The following is a 19,809-nucleotide window of genomic DNA, read 5'->3' as shown; positions in this document are numbered from 1 at the left end:
AAAAACGCTTGTCATAGAAATTTCATACAATTTTCTGCACGCATAAAATTGTATGAAATTGTATGACAAAAAGTTTTTCATATAGGGAAATTAGAGAGTCCCGCACCGAAGTTTCATGGATAATAATCGATTATAATGGATTTTCGTTGACTACAATGTTGTCAATATAATCGATTATCATGTCAAATTTAGACCACATAATGGATTTTTAATCGATTATAATCGATTATTTTGGAAAAATTTAAATCCATTATAATCCATTATAATCAATTATAATGGTTTTTTATTGACTAAAATGTTGTCAATATAATCGATTATCATGTCAAATTTAGACCACATAATGGATTTTTAATCGATTATAATCGATTATTTTGGAGAAATTTAAATCCATTATAATCCATTATAATCGATTATAATCCATTTTTTTTCAACCCTAAATCCATTATAATCGATTATTATCCATGAAACTTCGGTGCGGGCAGCAAAAACCAAGTGTTTTGAATGAAAATAAAAATTGAAAAGGAATCCTTCTATTATTTGAAGATCTAAATGATCCAGCGGTAGGATAAATTAGATTAATGAAATCTTTTTAATCAAAAATATCAACCGTTACTTATACAATTGCGACGCAAATCGAAAAACCGAATCAATATAATTTGTAAGACCACAATTCAAAAAACATTTTTTTATCTTAACTTTGATTTTGATTTACAGAATTTTCATTTTGTTACCGAAATATTACCTCAAGCATGGTCGAAACATCTACCAATTTGATCGAGAGACTGACAAATAAATTATCAAAATGAAAAAAGGACGAAAATCAAATACGGAAAAACGAAACATACCAACTTTGATTGAAATAGTGGAAACATTTGTCACAAAATTAAAAGAAAGGTTGAGCACTTTGACCCGGGTAAATGTAAAAAAGAACAGGGTATATCAGATACTGAATAAGTTGTGTAGAATTTTCACAAAATTCAAACAAATTTACACGAGACTGCTTTAATCACGGCAAAACCTTGAATGTGTAGACTGCATTTTGAGCTCTATGGAGTAGTTTTTGGTTCACAAAAATTGATTGAGCTGTTATATTTCCAAAAATTGATTGATCAAAAATTTGTTGAGTATTTATTTTAAAAGTTAACCACTCACACGCTATGCAAAAAGCAGTTGATATAATTCGCATACAGCAAAAAAATAAATTGACCGAATATCATGCCTAAATTCAGTTTGGAACGATTTCTGAGACGGTTTCTAGGCATTAATAGCACGAAGTATTGCTCGTTAATTGGCAATCTTTAAACCCCCGTAACTTCATGAAAGTTGATCAGAGGTCAAAATTTTTTTTACAAATTGAGCTTGAAACAACAACAGCTTTAAAATTTCTTGTATTTTTTTTGTCAAAAAGGCTTTTAAAAAGTCGAAAATTGTCTGCAGAAAAAGAAAACCATACCGAGCATAAATATTCCGTCGCTTTCTTCAAAAGTCGGAACAAAAAGGAGAGAAAGTGTTTTAAATTAAAAACAAGACTTATCGTATCAAGTCGAAGCCCCGATTGTTCCGGCATCTCGTTTAAGGTCCTAGGTAAAGTGTTCGCTTAAAAAACAATTGACGAAAATTTCATTTCAAAAAAAAATCAATTTTTGTTGAGATTTTTGTTGAAAATCTTCAACCCACACACTATGTAAATAAAATAAGGTTATATTTTGGATATAACTAGAAATCAAAAAATGACCGGATAGCATGTCTCAATTCAATTTTTAATGATTTCATTGAAATTAAATCTCCGCTCACCGGTTATTAGCATGAAATGTATCGCGCGTAGATTGTCCCAAATCGGCCAAATTGGCTATCTTTGATCCCCCATAAAAATGGTTACAGGAGAATTATTTTAATAAAATTGAGCTCAAGACAACAATCTTTTTCGCATCAAATTTTAAAAATCCGTCGAAAACTGCTAGTTAAAAAGTCAAAAATTGTCTGGAGACAAAAATCACCCTGAGTACAAATATTCCGTCATTTTCTGCGAAAGTCGAAACAACAAGGCTGCTCGTATCAGGTCGAAACCCCAAATTTTCTAACTGCGTTTTTTTTACTATGGAAAATAATTCAATTGATAAAATTGAAAAAAAACTGATTTGAGTTTTTTGTTAAATCTTCTCCCCATATCATCAAGCTATGCAAAAGTGGCATATAGCAAAGTTTTAATTTGACCAAAGTGCATGCCTCAATCAAAATTGGAATGATTTTTAGTACAGATTAATTTTCTGCTTTTGCGTTAATAGCAAGAAATTTATTGCGCCTTAATTGTCCAAATTTAGCCAAATCAGCAGTTTTTAAATCAACGTATCTTACAAAAAGACCACAGCTCAAAATTTTTTTTTAATTTAGGAAGTTTGAGCTCATTGCAACACTTTTTTTGATTGATCTTAGAAAAACATCAAAAAATTGCTATTTAAAATTTCGAATTTTGTCTGAAGAAAAAACCACCCCGAGCACAAGCATTCCGTCACTTTCTTTTTTTAAAAGAAAAGTCGCAACACAAAAACACTGGGATATTCAATTTTTTGCCTTTAGATATGCTCAACTTAGTGAACCTAAATTAGAGTGAAGGACTATGCATTGCTATTCAAGAGCGCAATCAACCTCATTTCTTCAATCAATGTTTCAAAATATATAGTCGGCTTAACTCATTTAGAAGGAACTTGTTCATTCTTTTCAATGGTGGGGAAAATTTCAAACACTGGAATTAAATTTCATCAGTCCGAAAATGCCTTTCTGCAATTATAAAGAAAAATCAAGTTGTAATGTCTCTCGCAAAGGTTTTTTTACAATTTCGTATAACTCAAACAAACATTTCGTTGTTATTGAGGAAAAAATTTTCTTTTTGTAAGCACCTAAAGCAACATTTAAGTCACATATGACAATATAAAATCACTGTTGATACTTTTTTGTTGTCGATAGTTTTTTGATACTTTTTCTTCTAAATTATCGATTGTAATCAATTAATTTCAAATAAGATGCAGACTATTACTCAGATCAGAAAAAAAACCAAAACAGGGCACCAGAAAAAAAGTGACATCCTCAATTCCTCATTGTTCGGTTTGGTTGAGATTGATCAAAAAATAATAAAATCTCAATGCTTAAAGCCAAGCAAATGTTAAAATCATTTGTCTTCAAATGTGAAAAAAAAACATAATTTGAGAAAAAGCAGATCATTTTTTGTTTCGACCATTTGAAAAAAGGAGAGGAACTCTGTATTCGGGTGTGTTATAGTTTTTTTCCTGTTTTTTTTAAATTGTTTTCTATGCCAAGTCTTCTACCACAAATAATATGAGTGATGTATCATATTAAGGTTTTTTCAGTCATGATTCGAATGAAAATAAAAATCTTCCAAAAGTTTTTCCTAGTGTTGAGAAAAACCTTTTAAAAAATTTTGAGTTTTGATCCAATTTCGTAAAGCGATCGAGTAACGTTCGTTGTATATAACTATTGGCCTTTTAGGCTAAAAAAATTTTGTTTTACCAAAAACAAAACCAATTTTGGAAGCTTCGTTAAGCGCTTTCTGGCCCATAGAAACTTTCATGGCTAAATAACTTTCGTTTTACCAAAAACAAAACCATTTTTGGAAGCTTCGTTAAGCGCTTTCTGGGCCATAAAAACTTTCATACAACGTTAAGAATTTTATTACAAAAATTTTTTATGCCTAATTCACTAATTTTCTACGCGTTGGTGTAGTTCTATGACCACAGCACGCAGAAGAAATGACTCTAATATGAAAAAATATATTTTTTGTAGTTTCTCTGGAACGTGGTCGGAATATTCTGTGCTACTTCCACAACAACCAGCTATCCTTGTTTTAGTTGCAATTGCTGTGGAGCAAAACTCACTCATGACCCAAACTTGGTGTTTGAAAAGGCTTCTTAATCACAATACAAATTTCTTAATCAACAAAAAGAAAAACAGGGAAAAAAACTCATTTACTAAAATTACCACAGCGGCGTAAATTGCCTCGTGGATTAAACTTGAAAAATGTTTTCCTTTTAAAAAACACTTTTTCTTATATTGTACAGTGAGCTTGTCATTCAGACTTTAATTGCCTCCACACTTTGGACTGTACAACATTTACTTGAAAGTTTGCATTTGTGAAATACTGTTTTGATGAGACTTAGGATGGGAAGTAATTTAGTGTCTGTCAGATGGGAGACTGCACCAAATAATTTTATGCTGATTGAGCGTTATTTAAATATCCTCCCTGCTGTTTGGATTTGAACTAAGGCTCTGTAGTGCTTCCTAAGCGGTCTTTTTTGCTTCCTGAAAACCCCATTTAATGGTCTCTTGCTTTCATTGATTGGCCTGCGAATGTTACTTTCTGTTATAAAAAAAAAAAACGCGGCGACTTACTTGTCAACACTATTGCTTATACCTGATCTAATAGAAATAAATGATAAAACCGGCCCCTATCGGATGAATTAGCGCGTAGACAAATGAAGGTTGCAGTTATTATTTCGAAATTTAGCGATCTACTTTGAATTAATTAAAATCGATTGGAGTCTAGTTACAAAATTAATTTCAGACTTAATTCAGTTCAGGTTGAAGTTGACAGTTTTTCAAAAGCTTTCCGTTTATTTAGTTCTTCATTAAAATATTCTCATTGCGTTTTCGGTATTCTGACTTTTTTATTCCACTAATCTTTTACTACTGATTGAGGCGGTTTGATTTTATGGTCAATTTTTTTTTGCAGTTATAACAATATTTGAAGCCGTAGCGTCAGATTTTTACGCCCAAAAACCACTCGGTTTTTCGATTTCAAGCATAGTTTCATTAAAACGGATGATCTTATAATATAAAATTTGGACATCAAAATCGATTATAAATCCATTATGTCAATCCGTTATTTTTGATAATTTACATTTCATTCTTAGGGGTGTGTGGTGCGGTGATTTTAAAGTGTGCGTTCGTGTTTGTTCGGGGGGGGGCAACAGTTGAATGTGGGAGGGTTAGAAAGGACAGAGGAATGGAAATGTACAGGTGTGTAGCGTACGTACTAAATTAGTTAAATTATATTACATTTATAATAATATTTTTATTTTCAAGCCAACACTTATAAGCATACCTTCTATGAAAATGTACGTTTACAATAAAGTTCGGCTTGGGAGAATACCAAAAAGGCATCAGTCTTTCGGGTGGCATCTCCATTTAAAATCCATAAATAAAATCTAGTTACAATGGATTTATTAAAATCTAGTTACAATCTAGTTAGTTACTATGGTTTTCTGTAATAATGGATTTAAAATCGAAAACGTTTTTTAAAAATTGCTGCCCGAAAGTGCAACAGTTTTTTTTCGCAGTCGAATCAAAAGTCAATGCTTACCATAGCTTACACTTCCAACCTTGAATGATTTTTCAAGCAACGATAACCCCTAACCCTTTTATAAAACCGCCCTAACCCACTTTTAACGAATCCCTTTTCCGCCCACAGTTACACCGCCCGCCGGCATTTACCGCAAAACACCCGCTATTTTACCTCTAGATACCACTAAGGTGGGTTTATGGAGTGGTAAAGGCATGCGTAAGGGAGAGCGCGGACAAGTGAGACTAGTGTCTAAGGGGGATATGGACAGTCAGTGGATGAAAAGGTGCGGGGGGGGGGGGGGGGATGTATTGGAGGTTTATTGGAGGTTTGGAGGTTTATTGGAGGTTTGAATGTGGGGATGTATTGGAGGTTTTCGTGGGTTGAACATATGGTTTTGGAATATAAAACGTACAGAAGATTAAAAAAAAAAACAGTAGAAAAAAATGTAGGTGAAAACAACACAAAACAAATTAAGAAATTAGTAAACCTCAAACTAACGAGTGCCACGCGTGTTTCATTTTGCTCATCTTTAAAGATTGAGTGTTTTTGACAACGTTTGAAAATCTCAGGCAGGATTGAAAAAAAAACTAATCCCTTGATAGTTTGATATAGTCGATTATAATAGTTTTTAACGAATTTATTGATTTTTAAGCAGTGAAAACTTTAATCGATTTATTAATCCGTTCAGCAAACAATTTTTTCTTCCAATCACTGAAAAAACGGAGGAACTTTGTGCTAGAGTGTGTTTTTTGCTTTGTTTTCTACTTTTTGCCAGGTAAAGTCGAGTATTGTAAAAGATCTGAAGTTTCGGTTAATTGATTTATCTTTTAAGATGTGATTCGAGCAACTGTTATACATTTTCTAAAGAATGTACTCATTGCTGAGAGGAACTGGTTAGAAGATTATTGTTTTTCTTTTTCTACTTTAGTTTTGAATAAAAAAGAGAGGAAATAACTTTTTTTAGATAAATGTTGGTTAATTAAGCCGTCAAAAACTTATTTTTTTGAGGAAAGTTTATTTTGATGTTTGTTTTAGCGCTTCTTCTTTCAATTGAACGATTTAAAAAATATAAAGATATTCAGTTACTCTGCAAGTCTGACCAAATTTTCCGACCATTTGGAAAACATATTTTGTAGAAAAATGGCTAAAAAACAAAAACAACGAAAAAAGTTTTTTTTTCCATTTTTTTTGCAGTTTTGAAGCTTTTGATTCCAAACAGACGCTAAAATACCAAAAAAATTAAGTTTACTCGAGTACAAATAAATTCATACGGCTTAGATTAAGCTTTTTGTAAGCCTTTAATCTACTAAAATAGGCTATTGTTTGCTTGCTTGCTTCACTCGCTTGAAAAGGGACGAAAAATCAAAAATTTGAAACTCTTTTTTTCTCGACAAAGAGAAAATTTTTCAGATATTTTGTAATATCGTTCAAGATTGAAGATTGAAAAAAAAAACTACAATATGATATATCACTCAACTCACCGATGATTATTTATGAAAGCCAATTTTGCATGGAAAACAGTAAGAAAAAAGGAAAAAAAAACTGGAACACACCCGAAAGCGAAGTTCCTCCCGATTTTTCAAATTGTCGCAACAAAAAATTAATTGTTTTTATTTCGTGTTTTGTCCGTTTTATTTTTATTTTAAAAACTGAAGTATATGAGTAAAAAACTGAAACTTTGGATTTTTTTCATAACACGCATAAAAATTCAAATACTTGAAGGAAAAAAATCTTTTTTTTTAAACTGGAATTTTTTCTTTTTAAAATGATTGTGATTTTTTAGAGTGTTATAAGAGCTATTATAGTAAAGTATTCATCAAAAAAATAACTTTGCATTTTTTAATATTCGATATAATAAAGCAGAAATTAAAACATTGCTTGCTCTGATTATTTTTTTCATCATATGGAATCATTTTATTGTTTTCCCAATTCTTATAAAAACCAAATGTTGAGCAAATTAGTCAGTCTTTTTTTCCTTGTTGTTTTTTTTGTGTTCTTTTCTGATCAAGATTGAACTCTAAATCTTGTTTGAAATTCATGTAAATAGCTTATAACTGATAATTAGGCTAACAGCTAATTCGGCTGATTAATCGAATTAAAACAGTGAAAAAACATTTTGAGATTTTGAGATGGTTAGTTCTGTCCAGTAGTTTGAGTTCAAGATGTGAAAAGTTGATCTGAAAAAAGTAAGTAAGAAGAACCAAAGTTCAACTTAGGCTTTTAAGGGGAGGACTTGAAAAAATATAACTGACACCTGATTAATTTTATTTAAATTGAGGATATAAATATGGATATACTTAAGAAACGCCCCTTTCCATGGTGTGTACTAGCAAATTGCCCACGCTATAAATAAAAACAGTAAATCAGCATTCTTTTCATAATTCGAATTTGGCTGCGTTCTGATTGATCGAGATTTCGTTTAACTTAATCATTGCCCTGTTGCCTTTATTGAAACAGGAAGGGGGTTAACTTCGAAGTAGATCCCTAATTATTATGATGAAAGTTGAGTTAGTTTCTATAGTTGCAATAAAAAAGTGCCTTTTCATCAGCAAAGATAACAAAAAAGATATCAGAAATGATGTGAAAATTGATTGAAGAAACCACTTATTAAAATCAGTAAAATTATTTTTTGTTCCTTGTTCTGACTTTTCACAAAAATGACGGATTTTTTGTGCTTGTGCTGGTTTTTTTCTCCAGACAATTGTCGACTTTTTAACTAGCTTTTTTGTACTTTCGGGAATTTTTTATACCACACAAAAAATTTGAAAACCATTTGAGCTCATTGTCCTGGGCTCAAGTTTAAAATTATATTCCTTCCTGTAATGATTTCACCAGTGTTCATTTCAAAGTTATGGTGTTTAAGTTAAACGCTTGAAAAATTCGGCCAGTTTTGGACAATTAACGAGCAATATATTTCAATATTTTGATTACTATTGGAAGTTGGTGATGATAATCTTGAAACTTTAACATGAAACTTTTGAACTCATAATTGGCGATAATCTCTTACGACACTTTTTATGATATGATATAACTTAACATCAATGCAAAAATCTGATTCCATTTTCGTTTAAAAAAATATGTCAATAATCTAATTCCTGGTTTCAATTATTCTTCATCGGTATTTTACAGCCCTGATTGCAAAATATTTTACAAACGCTATCCCAAATAGAAAAATTAGCAAGATAAATCAGTTTGCGCGTTTTTTTAACATGCATATTTTGTAGAACGAGATAGTTACCTATGTCAATGTGACTAGAATCATTTAAACGGTCCAATTATTGTAATTATTTCATGCACTTGACAAATTAAAACGACCTGAAGTCTTCGGCTTTAAATCTTGTTGACTTGTGGGCTGAAAACTAATTTAAAATTGCTACCAAGCGAGTTTAGCTCCGTATTTATAGGTTTGAGTGCTTGATTAAAGTAACAACTAAAGCATGGGACGGGTCACTGCGCAATTTGCTGTTCTCAATTATGCTCAGATTGAAAGTTTTTGGTATGGTTGAATCTCTCATAGGCGAAGGACCGAATGGGCGAAATTAAAAAAAATCAGCGAATCAGATTTCAGTATTCCAAAATTTGAAAAATAAAGCGTGAAAACTTCAAAGAAACAAAAATTTTCCAGGGAGTTTGTGTCAATATTGGCCGAATATCAAAAGGGTAAAAATATGCAAAGTTTTCAAATTGTCACTGACCGCCTGCAAATTTAAACTAATTTTCTATTTCAAGGGTTACGTTATAAAAAAAGAAAAACATTGATCATTTAATTCCTTTTAATTTAACGGTAATTGATTCATTTTAATAATTAATTTTCGGTTGTTTTTGTTTTCGGTCCTTCGCCTGTGAGTATTTCTACCTTTTCGTCTTTCTCCCATGAGAATAGCCTCCGAAATGAATAAAGCTTTTAGTAGTTATTCGGATTTTTCTTATAATTTTGACCGTATCGATAAAAATTAGTCTGCATGTTTGCAACTCAGAGCCTATCTTACCACTAAGGACAAAAAGAGACAGAGAACACCGTTTCAACGTGTTATTTAAAAAATTTTGACCAAAAGGGGTTTGTATTGTATTTTCAGAGAACTCGGAAGATTAAATCATTCGACATAAAAAAAAATCGGCGAATTTTTTTTTGAAAAATCTCACCCCTCAAAAAATTCGCCGCAGACCACTGGATAACGGGCTCCAAGTTTGATAAAAACAGTTTTAAATTTGTTATAAATTTCAATATGATGTCATTGTCCGAGAATTTTTTTTTTGAAAAATCGCCCCCTCAAAAAATTCGCCGCAGACCACTGGATAACGGGCTCCAAATTTGATAAAAAACAATTTTATATTTGTTATAAATTTTAATATGATGTCATCGTCCGAGAATTTCTAAAAATTATATACAGACACGAAAATTAAACATGTTACCTACAATCTTTTTTCATCCGATAATCGATAATCGGTTCCTCATTAATGGAAAACATTTTTAGTGGTTAAATCTTGAAAATCTGTAGATAAATTGCATATAATATGCATTCAAACTGTTTCAAATGAAACGGATTTTCATTCTGTATATCATCTGTTTGAAATATGTAGATAATCAGTTTATAATCTGTATATCATCCGTGTAAAACTGATTTTACAAACCTAAATGTATGGAGGTCATAAGAATTTAGTTTTAATTGATTAAGTATAAAAATAATCCATTTAATCATTATAATTAATTTTTTTTTAGAAATTTTAAATAAATTCAGTGCCAAATTTAGATGTTTAAAAGCTCTGTAATCCAATAAAATAACTTTTATCAAGAATCTATATATTTAAGTAGAATATAATCAATTAGGATTATAATTAACGATTATATTTTTTGCATAAACTCTCATAAATGGATTACATTGGAATAAATTCTCTTATGTTGCCGAAATTTCATTTTATGATATCAGACTTTAAAACTGCTGTGATAACAAAGTCTCATGTAAGATGGCTTGTTCCCTTTTAGTTCATCTAAACGGAAAAATGTGCCACAAAACAAAAATTTCATGGAAATTTTTTTCACATTAGTTGAAAGATTTTAACAGTGGGTGAAAATGACTGCATTCAAAATAACCACCAAGTTAAAACATTAAAATTATGCTGGGCGAGAAATAAAAACAAAAAAAGTTAACATAATCGAAAATATTGAGAAAAATGACAAAAAAAAACGTTGGATATTTGAACTGATTTGAAAACTGCTAAGAGCGGTTTTTAATTTTCTACATCAGTCAACGACTAGTAAAAGCATAAAACAAAAGCATCTTGTGATGTGATAAAAATTTTCGGTTTTGATTGGAAAACTCTTTATAATTTTGAAAATTTTGTATATCTGCATGTTACTCATTCGATTTTTAAAATATCAGTAGAAATACCAGCCCAAAAATTTGAAAGAAAATTATTCATATCACTTAATAGGCAAAAAGAGGAGAAAATCAAAATATAATCTGTCTGTAAGTTGTATTAAGTCTCAAAAAAAGCTGGCTAACATCTGTCTTTAATCTGAATACAATGTGTACAATTTGTATTTTTTGTGGAAAATCTAAATGAAACTATACAACCTGTGTAAGATCTGTATATAGTTAGAAGAAAAATTGATACCAAAAACAAACAATTTTTTGTGTGATTTGATATTATCTATATAATGAAAATGTACGGTTTCTGCCAAATCTGAGGTTAATGGTTCAATCAAAATAGCTGGTTGTGAAATTTTCTCGTAGCTTGAGCCAATACGCCGTATTTTTTGTGAAGCCAGCCCTCAATTTTAAAATTTTTGCTCATTTTTCTCAAAAACAACCATGTCAAATCTTGAGATGAAAGATTCCGTTAAAGATATTGTCCCTGAAGAAAAAGCGGCACCGCCTTAGCTTTTGTAGGAAATTCGATTAGCCTTTACGCAAAAAAAAAATTTTTTGGAAAGCTTTATTGTTTTCAAAAATTGCAGTTTTTCTAAAACGCCAAATCTGAGACTTAGAGTTTCATCTAACAACCGGTTAAAAGATTTTTACCAGCATAAATGAATTCAATTTTACCAACAGATTCAGTTCAAATAAAAATGGTGGGTTTTCCCTGCAGATGCAGTTAAACAATAATTTTTCTGGAAAAAATGTTAAGAATGGAAGAAAAGTCAAAGTTTTGACATTTCGAGCGCCTTTTGGAATTTTTTCTTCACTGAAAAACTGCCCCTCCAGTTATGAGAAATTTTTTAGAAGAAAAGTTTTAAACAAATGTTGTCGATATATAAACACTTCCATCCCACTTTTTATGGAAAAGCCGGTATGGCTTTTGAAACAATTTTGTAAACACGATAAAAATTTCGAAAAAAAGAACTTTTCTTCTTTTCATGAAAACTACTCGGTCTAATCGGACCATGAACTCAACGGTTAGTGGATATCTTCCCTACATAAGCGGCTGATCCCTAATTTTGCACAGAAACCACCAATGATTTTTTAAAAACTTCACCAAAGTTTTCAAAAAATCATGGAGCAACGATGGAAAATCAATGAAATATTGTTGATTCATAGCTGATTCATCCCCGACCACAATGGTATTTTCCATCGCTTAATCCTTAATGTGCCAGCAATCCGCCAATAATATTATTTGGAATGTTGTTGCTAAATATTTTATTAAGGACTCGCGTAATTTCAGCGTAGTTACTTCATGCAATCTCGCTGGTGCATCACCTATTTGCAACAATACACTGCAAAAATGGCGCATTCCTGGAGTGCAATGAAAGATAAACCCGTGATACGGTAAACTTTGCAGACACGAATTTTGCGTGTTGTTTGAAACCAGCTTTGCAATCCATGATTCGAGGTTTTTCGAAGAAAAAAAGGCAGTTTTTTTTAAATATTTTTTTTTATTGTTCTAAGTATCGGCTATGGAAGAAATGAATAAATGTTGAGCTCTCCCGATCTTTAAACTTATCAGATTGACATCAATTATTGAAATCTAATATGCACATGAACAAAAAAAATTTCAGTAGAAAACTTTAATTTCAAGTGATTTTTTGTTCCGCTGAAAAGGTTATCAAATGAAACAGGTTTCTGAAATTAAGTTCAGTTAATGTCGTTTCACGTCGCTTGAAATTTAGCAATTTTAAAAGCATAGCTTAACTTTTAATAGGCTTCCGAAATGGTTTGAAATGAACTAAAAAGAATTGCATGTCAAAGCAGAAGCGGGCCCATTAATTTATTAGGGGGCAGACAAAAAATGGTACACGAAGACCTATTTTGACCCCCAAGTCTTGTTTTTCCCCTCGTGTGCGCTCCGTCACTCAAAACAAGCATTTGTTGGCGCCAAATGTGCTTTTAAAAAATTTAGGGTCGTCCGCCCAAAATGGATATTGTAAAATAGTACCAACGGGGGACCGTACTTTCGAGTGGAAAGGGGGTCACATGATCTCTGAGAGCGTTCCACTCAAATCCTTCTATTTTCCCCTAAATCTGCCTCTTTGGTTCAAATCAAGAAAGAATTAATTTCAACGTACAAACTAAAAGGTTGAAAAGAAACATAAAGAAATGTTGATAGGTGATGTAAATTTGATCTAAATAATAATATCAAAATGATTTCAAAATAATATCATGCGAAAATTAAAAACTCAAAACTAAATTAAGGATGCAAGAAATTGTTTTTCAGTATGTGTTTTATTGCGTATTTTCGAGAGCCATAGTATGGTCAAACTAAAAGAAACTCAAAAAAGGTAATGGAATCAGACGCATATCGATTGCTTATTTCAATTTTGGTTTAAAGGTGTTGAAACGCGAAACTTTCCAACATTTTAAATTTTTCTAATTGAGAAAACAGTCAATTCAGTTATGGTTCAGACAGTTATAAATGGGTAGAAACTTTGTATTCGGGTGTGTTCTAGTTTTTTTTCTTTTTTTCCACGCAAAATCAGCTACCACCAGTAACTGATTTATGGGGGGGGGGGGGGGGGGGGCGGACGCGCCCTCTAAGGGATTCGACATCCTGCCGACCCAAAGGGTCCCCCTTTGTACTATTTAGAGATATCCATTTTTGGCTGGCTGAAATTTTTCTAAAGGCGCCCTCGGCGCCAATCTCTACTAATTTTGAGATAGTCGAGAAGTTCCTAGAACCGCGCCTGGCTACCACAAATAAGCATCGGACTGGGTTGAGTGATATATCATATTAAAGCCCTTTCAGTCAAGATTCAAACCACATTAGAAAATTCCAAACATTTTTTCTAGTGTCGATAAACTCCGGTTTCAAATTTTTGATTTTTCGTCTTAATTCGAGCGAATAAAGCAAGAAAGCAGGCTTACAACAGATGGAGTATGCTTTATTCAAGACCTTTAATTTAAAGCAAAACTAGATTTGGAGTTTTTAGCTTCATTTTGGGAACCAAAATCTTCAAAAAATTCAAAAATTTTATGCAAAAAATTTTTGTTCGATTTTTTTTTTAGTTTTTCCAGTCATTTCTCTACAACAGTTTTTGCCCAATTTGCCTATATTTCTATGATTGCTAATATGCCTAATTTATATTTTTGAGTCCGATATTTTTTTTATCACACCAGGCAGAAAAAGTTACACTAATTTGGAAAAAAAAACTTTCTAAACGGTAGTTTTCTAAAGACTATGGTCGGAACATTCTGTGCTACTTGCACAGTAACTGGCTATCCTTGTTTACAATTCGTTTTTTTTTAATGTCGCCAGTTTTTTTTCTCGTACATCAGTTAAAAACGATTGCCCCTTAAAGCTGTTTTTTTTAGTTTGAGCTTATATCAACAAAATCTTTCAAACGGCATAAAACAATAATTAAAAAGTTTTAAATAATCAAAACGTTTTAACGTTGTAATTAAAAGAAAATTAAAAATTCGAAGTCTCCGCACGTTCTTTGAAAGTCGGAGCAATAATTATGAGCAAACATTGGTCACTAAATGATGCGATTTCAAAATTAAAAGAATCCGAAATAGCATCAGCCTGTGAAATGGCATCTTTATGGGCATATCTACTTGCATCTTTCTGTTATATTACCATGAGACAGAAAATACTAGAAGTCTTCTAAGATTACTTTTCATATAAAGTTGCGAACTGTCCAATTGATGCAAAATTACTTCAAAATGTCCAAAAAGTCTATAAAACCGCTGTTGATGTTTTTTTCTTCATTAAAGCTGTCTAATTTTTGTTCTGATTAAAAACATTTAATCAAAAATAGTTGAAGACAAAAAGCTATGTGTACCTTATCAAAAGTGAAAATCTATTTATTCAGAAGTGTCAAATTCCGGTACAAGTCAAACTTCAGTTTTTTACGGTAATTCGAAACTTTTCATTTTCATGCCATTCATTTTTATATCCTAGTAACTCATCTACTACATGCATTTTAAGTGAACTAGATGTGATAGATAAATTTTGATATGAATTTTGCTCATTGAGACTTTATTCATAAAGAAAGTAAAATTTTGATATAAAAAGAGACGTTTTTTATCGGAGGCAAAAATTTTATTAAATCGTGACCGAAATGATTCATCCAACTTTTCTTTTGATGTAATAATAAGATTTTTTGAAAATTGCGGGCAATTATTTGTAAGCTTTTGAATTGGCGACCTTCCCAGTTTAATTTATTTACGGGTATGAAAATGGCAAACGAAGCACGAAAATGTTTTCTTTTTATCCTCGTTTTTAAGTTTTTGAAAGGAAATTTCAATTGCTCAGTGGAGATATATTTACTAATTGTAAGCACTCAGGGCTAGGTTATAGAAATAACAGAAAAAAGATTTTTTTTTGCATTTATTTGAAAAGAACCGGAAAAGAGAGTAATTTCACTTGAATTTTTTCGCTTCCTCTTTCTGCTAAATCAGTCGTAAACTATGGAAAATCAAACTGACGTCAATACTTGATGATTTGCTTTCAGACGAGACTACATTTATAAATAATACTTCTGATTTTAGTGACAGTTATTGACTTTCATTAATTCTCGCATCATTAATTAGCGAAAACAGGAATGATTTCATCGCTCCTTATTATTCTCTAAGGAAATATTCATCAATTATTGGCTATCAAATTTCGCGTTTTCTGCAAAAATTGTCTTATTTGCAGATTTTATTCAGTCACTGGATTATAACATGGCAGAAGCTGAAAAATCTAAATTTCGAACTCTGGTTTCAAAGCGACCCCGCAGTTTTCTTGTCAAGTTTGGATCTTCTATTAACAAAAAACTATCGAAAGACACAGAAACAAATGAAGATGAACAATTGCCAAACAACAATTTGAAACTCGACGTTTTTAACGCCGTTCAAGATGAATTAGTTCACAAAACTGATTTAATCAACGATGGTTCCAAAAACGGTTCAGCCAGTTTTGACGTACAAAGCACTAGTAAGTCCAAGAAAAACAATTTCAAGTTCAGTTTTTTCAAATCTGCTTTCAATATTAGAAAAACGAAAGAAACTTCTGATTCGGGTTATTCATCATCAACTTTACCTGTCAAAATAAGGCACAAAACAGGTGTAGATTATGGAGTCCAAACTATTTCTGTCGGCACATCGCCCGTTAGAATTCCCAATTCGCCTAAAAGTCTAGCCAAAAAAAGACTCAGCTCTTCTGAAGGTCAATTGAGCGAAGAATTCTTTACCGAATACCCGGAAATAATTGAAACATGCGAAGACGATGTTGAGAACGATGATGACTTCAAACCCAATCTCGGTAAAGTTTCGGCTAGTTACACTCCAAAAGTGATTATAAGCGGAAAAACTTTTTTAGAATCAAGTGAGACCCCACATTTAGACGAAAAGAATCGAAAGCAGTCTAACGGAAGCGAGGCAAAAAAATTGGATGAAAAACAGGATAGAAATTTAGGGAAAATTGAAAACCTCGAAAAAAGAAAATGTGACGAAATTCTGTTAAAGACAGCTCAGGAACAAACCAAAGAACTTCTGGATTATGCCGCAGAAATTAAGTACAGCAAAAACCATCCTGACATCAAGTAAGTCATACACAGTTAGTTTATCAAGGTAAACCGCGAGAATAATGAAGATTTCATGCGCAAAAAGTTTCTTGTTAAAAGCTTCAATACCTCTATTTTGATATATTTATTTAAAAAAACAAGAAAAAAAAGAAATCACATATTTTGCAAACTGATTTTTAGAAAAGTTACAAAAACTTTAAAGTTAAAGCCGTTTTTCAATGACAAAAAGCATACAAACTGTCCAGTTCCTTACGCCAAAACAATTGAAATTCAACTGCTTCAGAAATAATTGCAACTTTTTATTGATTTTTTTTTTGCTGAAAATTGATCCGCAGACAGCCAGCACGGATCATGGTGAGTATATCAATCGACCGATCTTTCGACTGATAGGCGGAGCCCTCATCAATTTTGCAATCGCTCTTATTTACGCTTATATGATGTGTAGACTAGTTGTGGGCATAAGCTACTCCTTTTGTCTATCTCGTCGAATTTTGAGCTATTTCTAAGGAACAAATTTTAAAATACAATCAATTGTTATCAATAATTGTTATAAATGTTATTGGTAAAATATATTCTTCTTCTTTTTACACAATAATTTTAGGAGGATTGACTCTCCTTGGGGATATCTGCCATGCATGAAGAGCGAGACTCTTTCGGACATCGAATCAGTTCCGACGGACTCCGAACGTCCGAACTGCAAAAAGATTTCGACTTCACGTGAAAATAATACATCTCGTAGAAAAACAACAAACACTGCTGTTTGTCGAGAGCAATCGCCTCTAGCTAATACAGCGAACGATAATGTCGGCAATTCTTCATCGGATCCGAAGAAAGTACCCCCAGGAACTCCTGGGTTCGGGTCCCGACTCAGCCCAACCACGCGTCGCAAATCATTTCGAAACAGTAAAAAATGGCGAAAAGTTCAGCAAAGTGAGAGTAATTCTCTTGAAAACGAAAAGAATGTAGCTTTGAATTATCTGTCGCAGAACAATGCAGCTTCTGGATCTCAGCATCAGCCAAAATCAACAACTACCATGGCTTCGTTGTTTGTTCGGCCGGTCGAAAAACCCGACGATTCGAACGATTTGACAGTCGAAAGCTGTTGGAATCAACGAAGCGCGTCTGCGAGACAGAAAAAACGATCGTCGGCAAGCCCGAATTCGTCTAATTTGAGCTCGGGTCGAAATTCGATATGGAACAGCCAATCAGATAAATTGATGTCATTAGCGCCTCCGCCGATGCAGTATAATAGAGGCGGCGGGTCGTTCCGAAGAGGCTCGTCGATTCGGGGACGTCGAAAAGATTACGGGAGTGACCCGAATAGTCGCTATTCGTCTCGGCAAAACTCAACGACTCAGTGTAGTTTCGACCATAACAGCTTCGAAGATCCCGAAACGGGAAGAGGGAGAGCCACCGTATTCGAAAAGTGGACGAGTGACTTGAAAAAAGCATTCGTGCGTGGAAAACCGACAATAGACTCGACCACCGCTAACTCACAGATTAGCCAAGACAGTTCAAGTTCGATGAAGGCTTTTCAGAGATACATTTTAAAGGCGACTTCACTGTCAGGTAAATTTACATAGAATGTAATTAATATAGTGTGCGCTTTTTGTTCATGACAATGCCCAAAAATACCCGAAAGTTAAGTTTTCAGCAATGTTTTCGAGGGCATTTTCCAGGTAATTGATTTTTAAAATCTGTTTTTAAGGCCAAAATGTTGGCAATATCTATGACCTTGATCATCTCTTTGGTTCGAAAAAAAAACAATGTTTAGGTTCATTAAAACTCTTGCACTTCATACAGCGCTGATTTAAATTATCTGGACCGAGACAAGGTGTGAAAACTAAGAACTCTTTTAATATTAACACTTAATTTACACTCTGTTCAAAATTTACATAAAATTTTTAAACTAATTAACAAAAAATGATAAAATTTAACAAAAATTAACGAATTTAGTATTTGGTCTGATAACCATTATTTTTTAGAACTGCATTTTTTCTACGAGGAACGCTCCGACATAACCGATGAATGTACTCGTCCGGAATTGCCAAAAATGTTTCGAAGACTTGACGAATAAGTTCTTTAACTGTTGCAGGGTGTTTTTCACGAATCTTCTGTTTCAAGTAATTTGGAACCTGATCTAAACTACATTTTATGATTGGATAAATTAAATGTTTTACCAATGTAAAGTATTTAATATTAACCAATCATGATCCATCTAACTAACAACCCACTTATTTGTAAGTGCTGAAGTTACTTGTAATTTCAGCACCAGAGAGATTTGAATTTAACTTAGAAATTAGTTGGACTCTCCCGAGCACTTCAGCAGCCGCAATAAACCAGTATACCCTAGATCTATTGAGCCTAGCAGAGACTAGTTAAACAACCTGAGACTAGATAGTATAAGAGTAAGATTAGGATCGGTATTAGACTAAGAAGTTGCACGAATCTATCCGGCCGAAAATAAGATAGCGTGACGAGCATACGGTGTACCCTATCCGAAATTACTCTATGAGTTACACTTCGGTCCTAACTCATCTGGTGCGACCATAAGTCTCGAACAAGACCTTAATAGATTAGAATTAACCAAAATAGATTAGAAATTAGACAAAAACATTTACAAAAATGTTATACGACAATAATTTAATCGAAATGTCTCTACGACTCAATAGATCAGAGCCAATATTCCGAACCATAACAGAACTACCCGGAATTGGAAGAAGACCTCGAACCAAAGACGACATACGACAAAGTAGAAACTTGCCGTATAGTTATATGATAGTTCGGCAAAAGCCAGAACAAACTTTTATATTTCGAATACTACTTGCAATGAATTTAGATTTCCATTTGCAAACATAAAACCTTGAAGTTACTCTTCAAAATCATTTCAGGCGCTAAACAAATTTATTAATATACAATAACGATTGATAAAAAGATCTAAGATCGTTTTCCTAAAACTCTGCAGTATTATACAAAAAATGTTTGAAAAATATTTATTGGAAAATAAAAATAAAAATTAGTAGCATGACAATAAATGGTTAGTAATCATAAATCATCCTGTTGTTCCAGCTTCATCATCTAAAACATAACAGCAATCATAAACCCACTAATATCATCAAAACACTAAATCTTTCCTTTACACATATTTAAAATTTTATTAAAACTTAAATTCACTTAATTTTAAACCCAGATCATCAAGGCTTATCCTTGGATCTTAAATCATTTTCTACTTAATTAAATTTCAAATTTGATCATCAAGGCTTATCCTTGGATCAAACAGAACAACTTTGTTCTCCCCCACCCACTTAATTAGTGTCTAACGACCTCAAACGTCGATTCACTACCCAACCCTTTCTAAAGACCCAAGACTAATAGAAATTTTTTAAACAAAACTAATCATTCAAATTAGGATAAACAGTGAAGAACTTCGGTTATTCATCCTTCACTTGACCCCCCCTCTTACCAGACCCAGGATAAATCTTAGACTTAGTAAGTTTAAAATAGTATCTAA

At 32.5% G+C, this 19,809-nt stretch overlaps 1 protein-coding gene across 1 annotated transcript in view; it reads left to right on the top strand.

Annotated features, from left to right (window-relative positions):
* The first annotated feature begins 15,251 nt into the window (after window positions 1–15,251).
* The window catches only part of LOC134857164 (uncharacterized), a 53,113-nt gene continuing 48,555 nt past the window's right edge, over window positions 15,252–19,809 (top strand). The window contains exons 1-2 of the mRNA XM_063873540.1: window positions 15,252–16,316; window positions 16,900–17,867. Coding sequence (XP_063729610.1) covers window positions 15,457–16,316; window positions 16,900–17,867 — 1,828 coding nt within the window. The 5' untranslated portion in view covers window positions 15,252–15,456. The remainder of the gene's footprint in view (window positions 16,317–16,899; window positions 17,868–19,809) is intronic.

This window comes from Symsagittifera roscoffensis, chromosome 1 (genome assembly GCF_963678635.1).
Source record: "Symsagittifera roscoffensis chromosome 1, txSymRosc1.1, whole genome shotgun sequence".
Lineage (NCBI taxonomy): Eukaryota > Metazoa > Xenacoelomorpha > Acoela > Convolutidae > Symsagittifera > Symsagittifera roscoffensis.
Note: the sequence above shows the minus strand (reverse complement) of the source record. Positions and strands in the feature narration are given on the sequence as shown.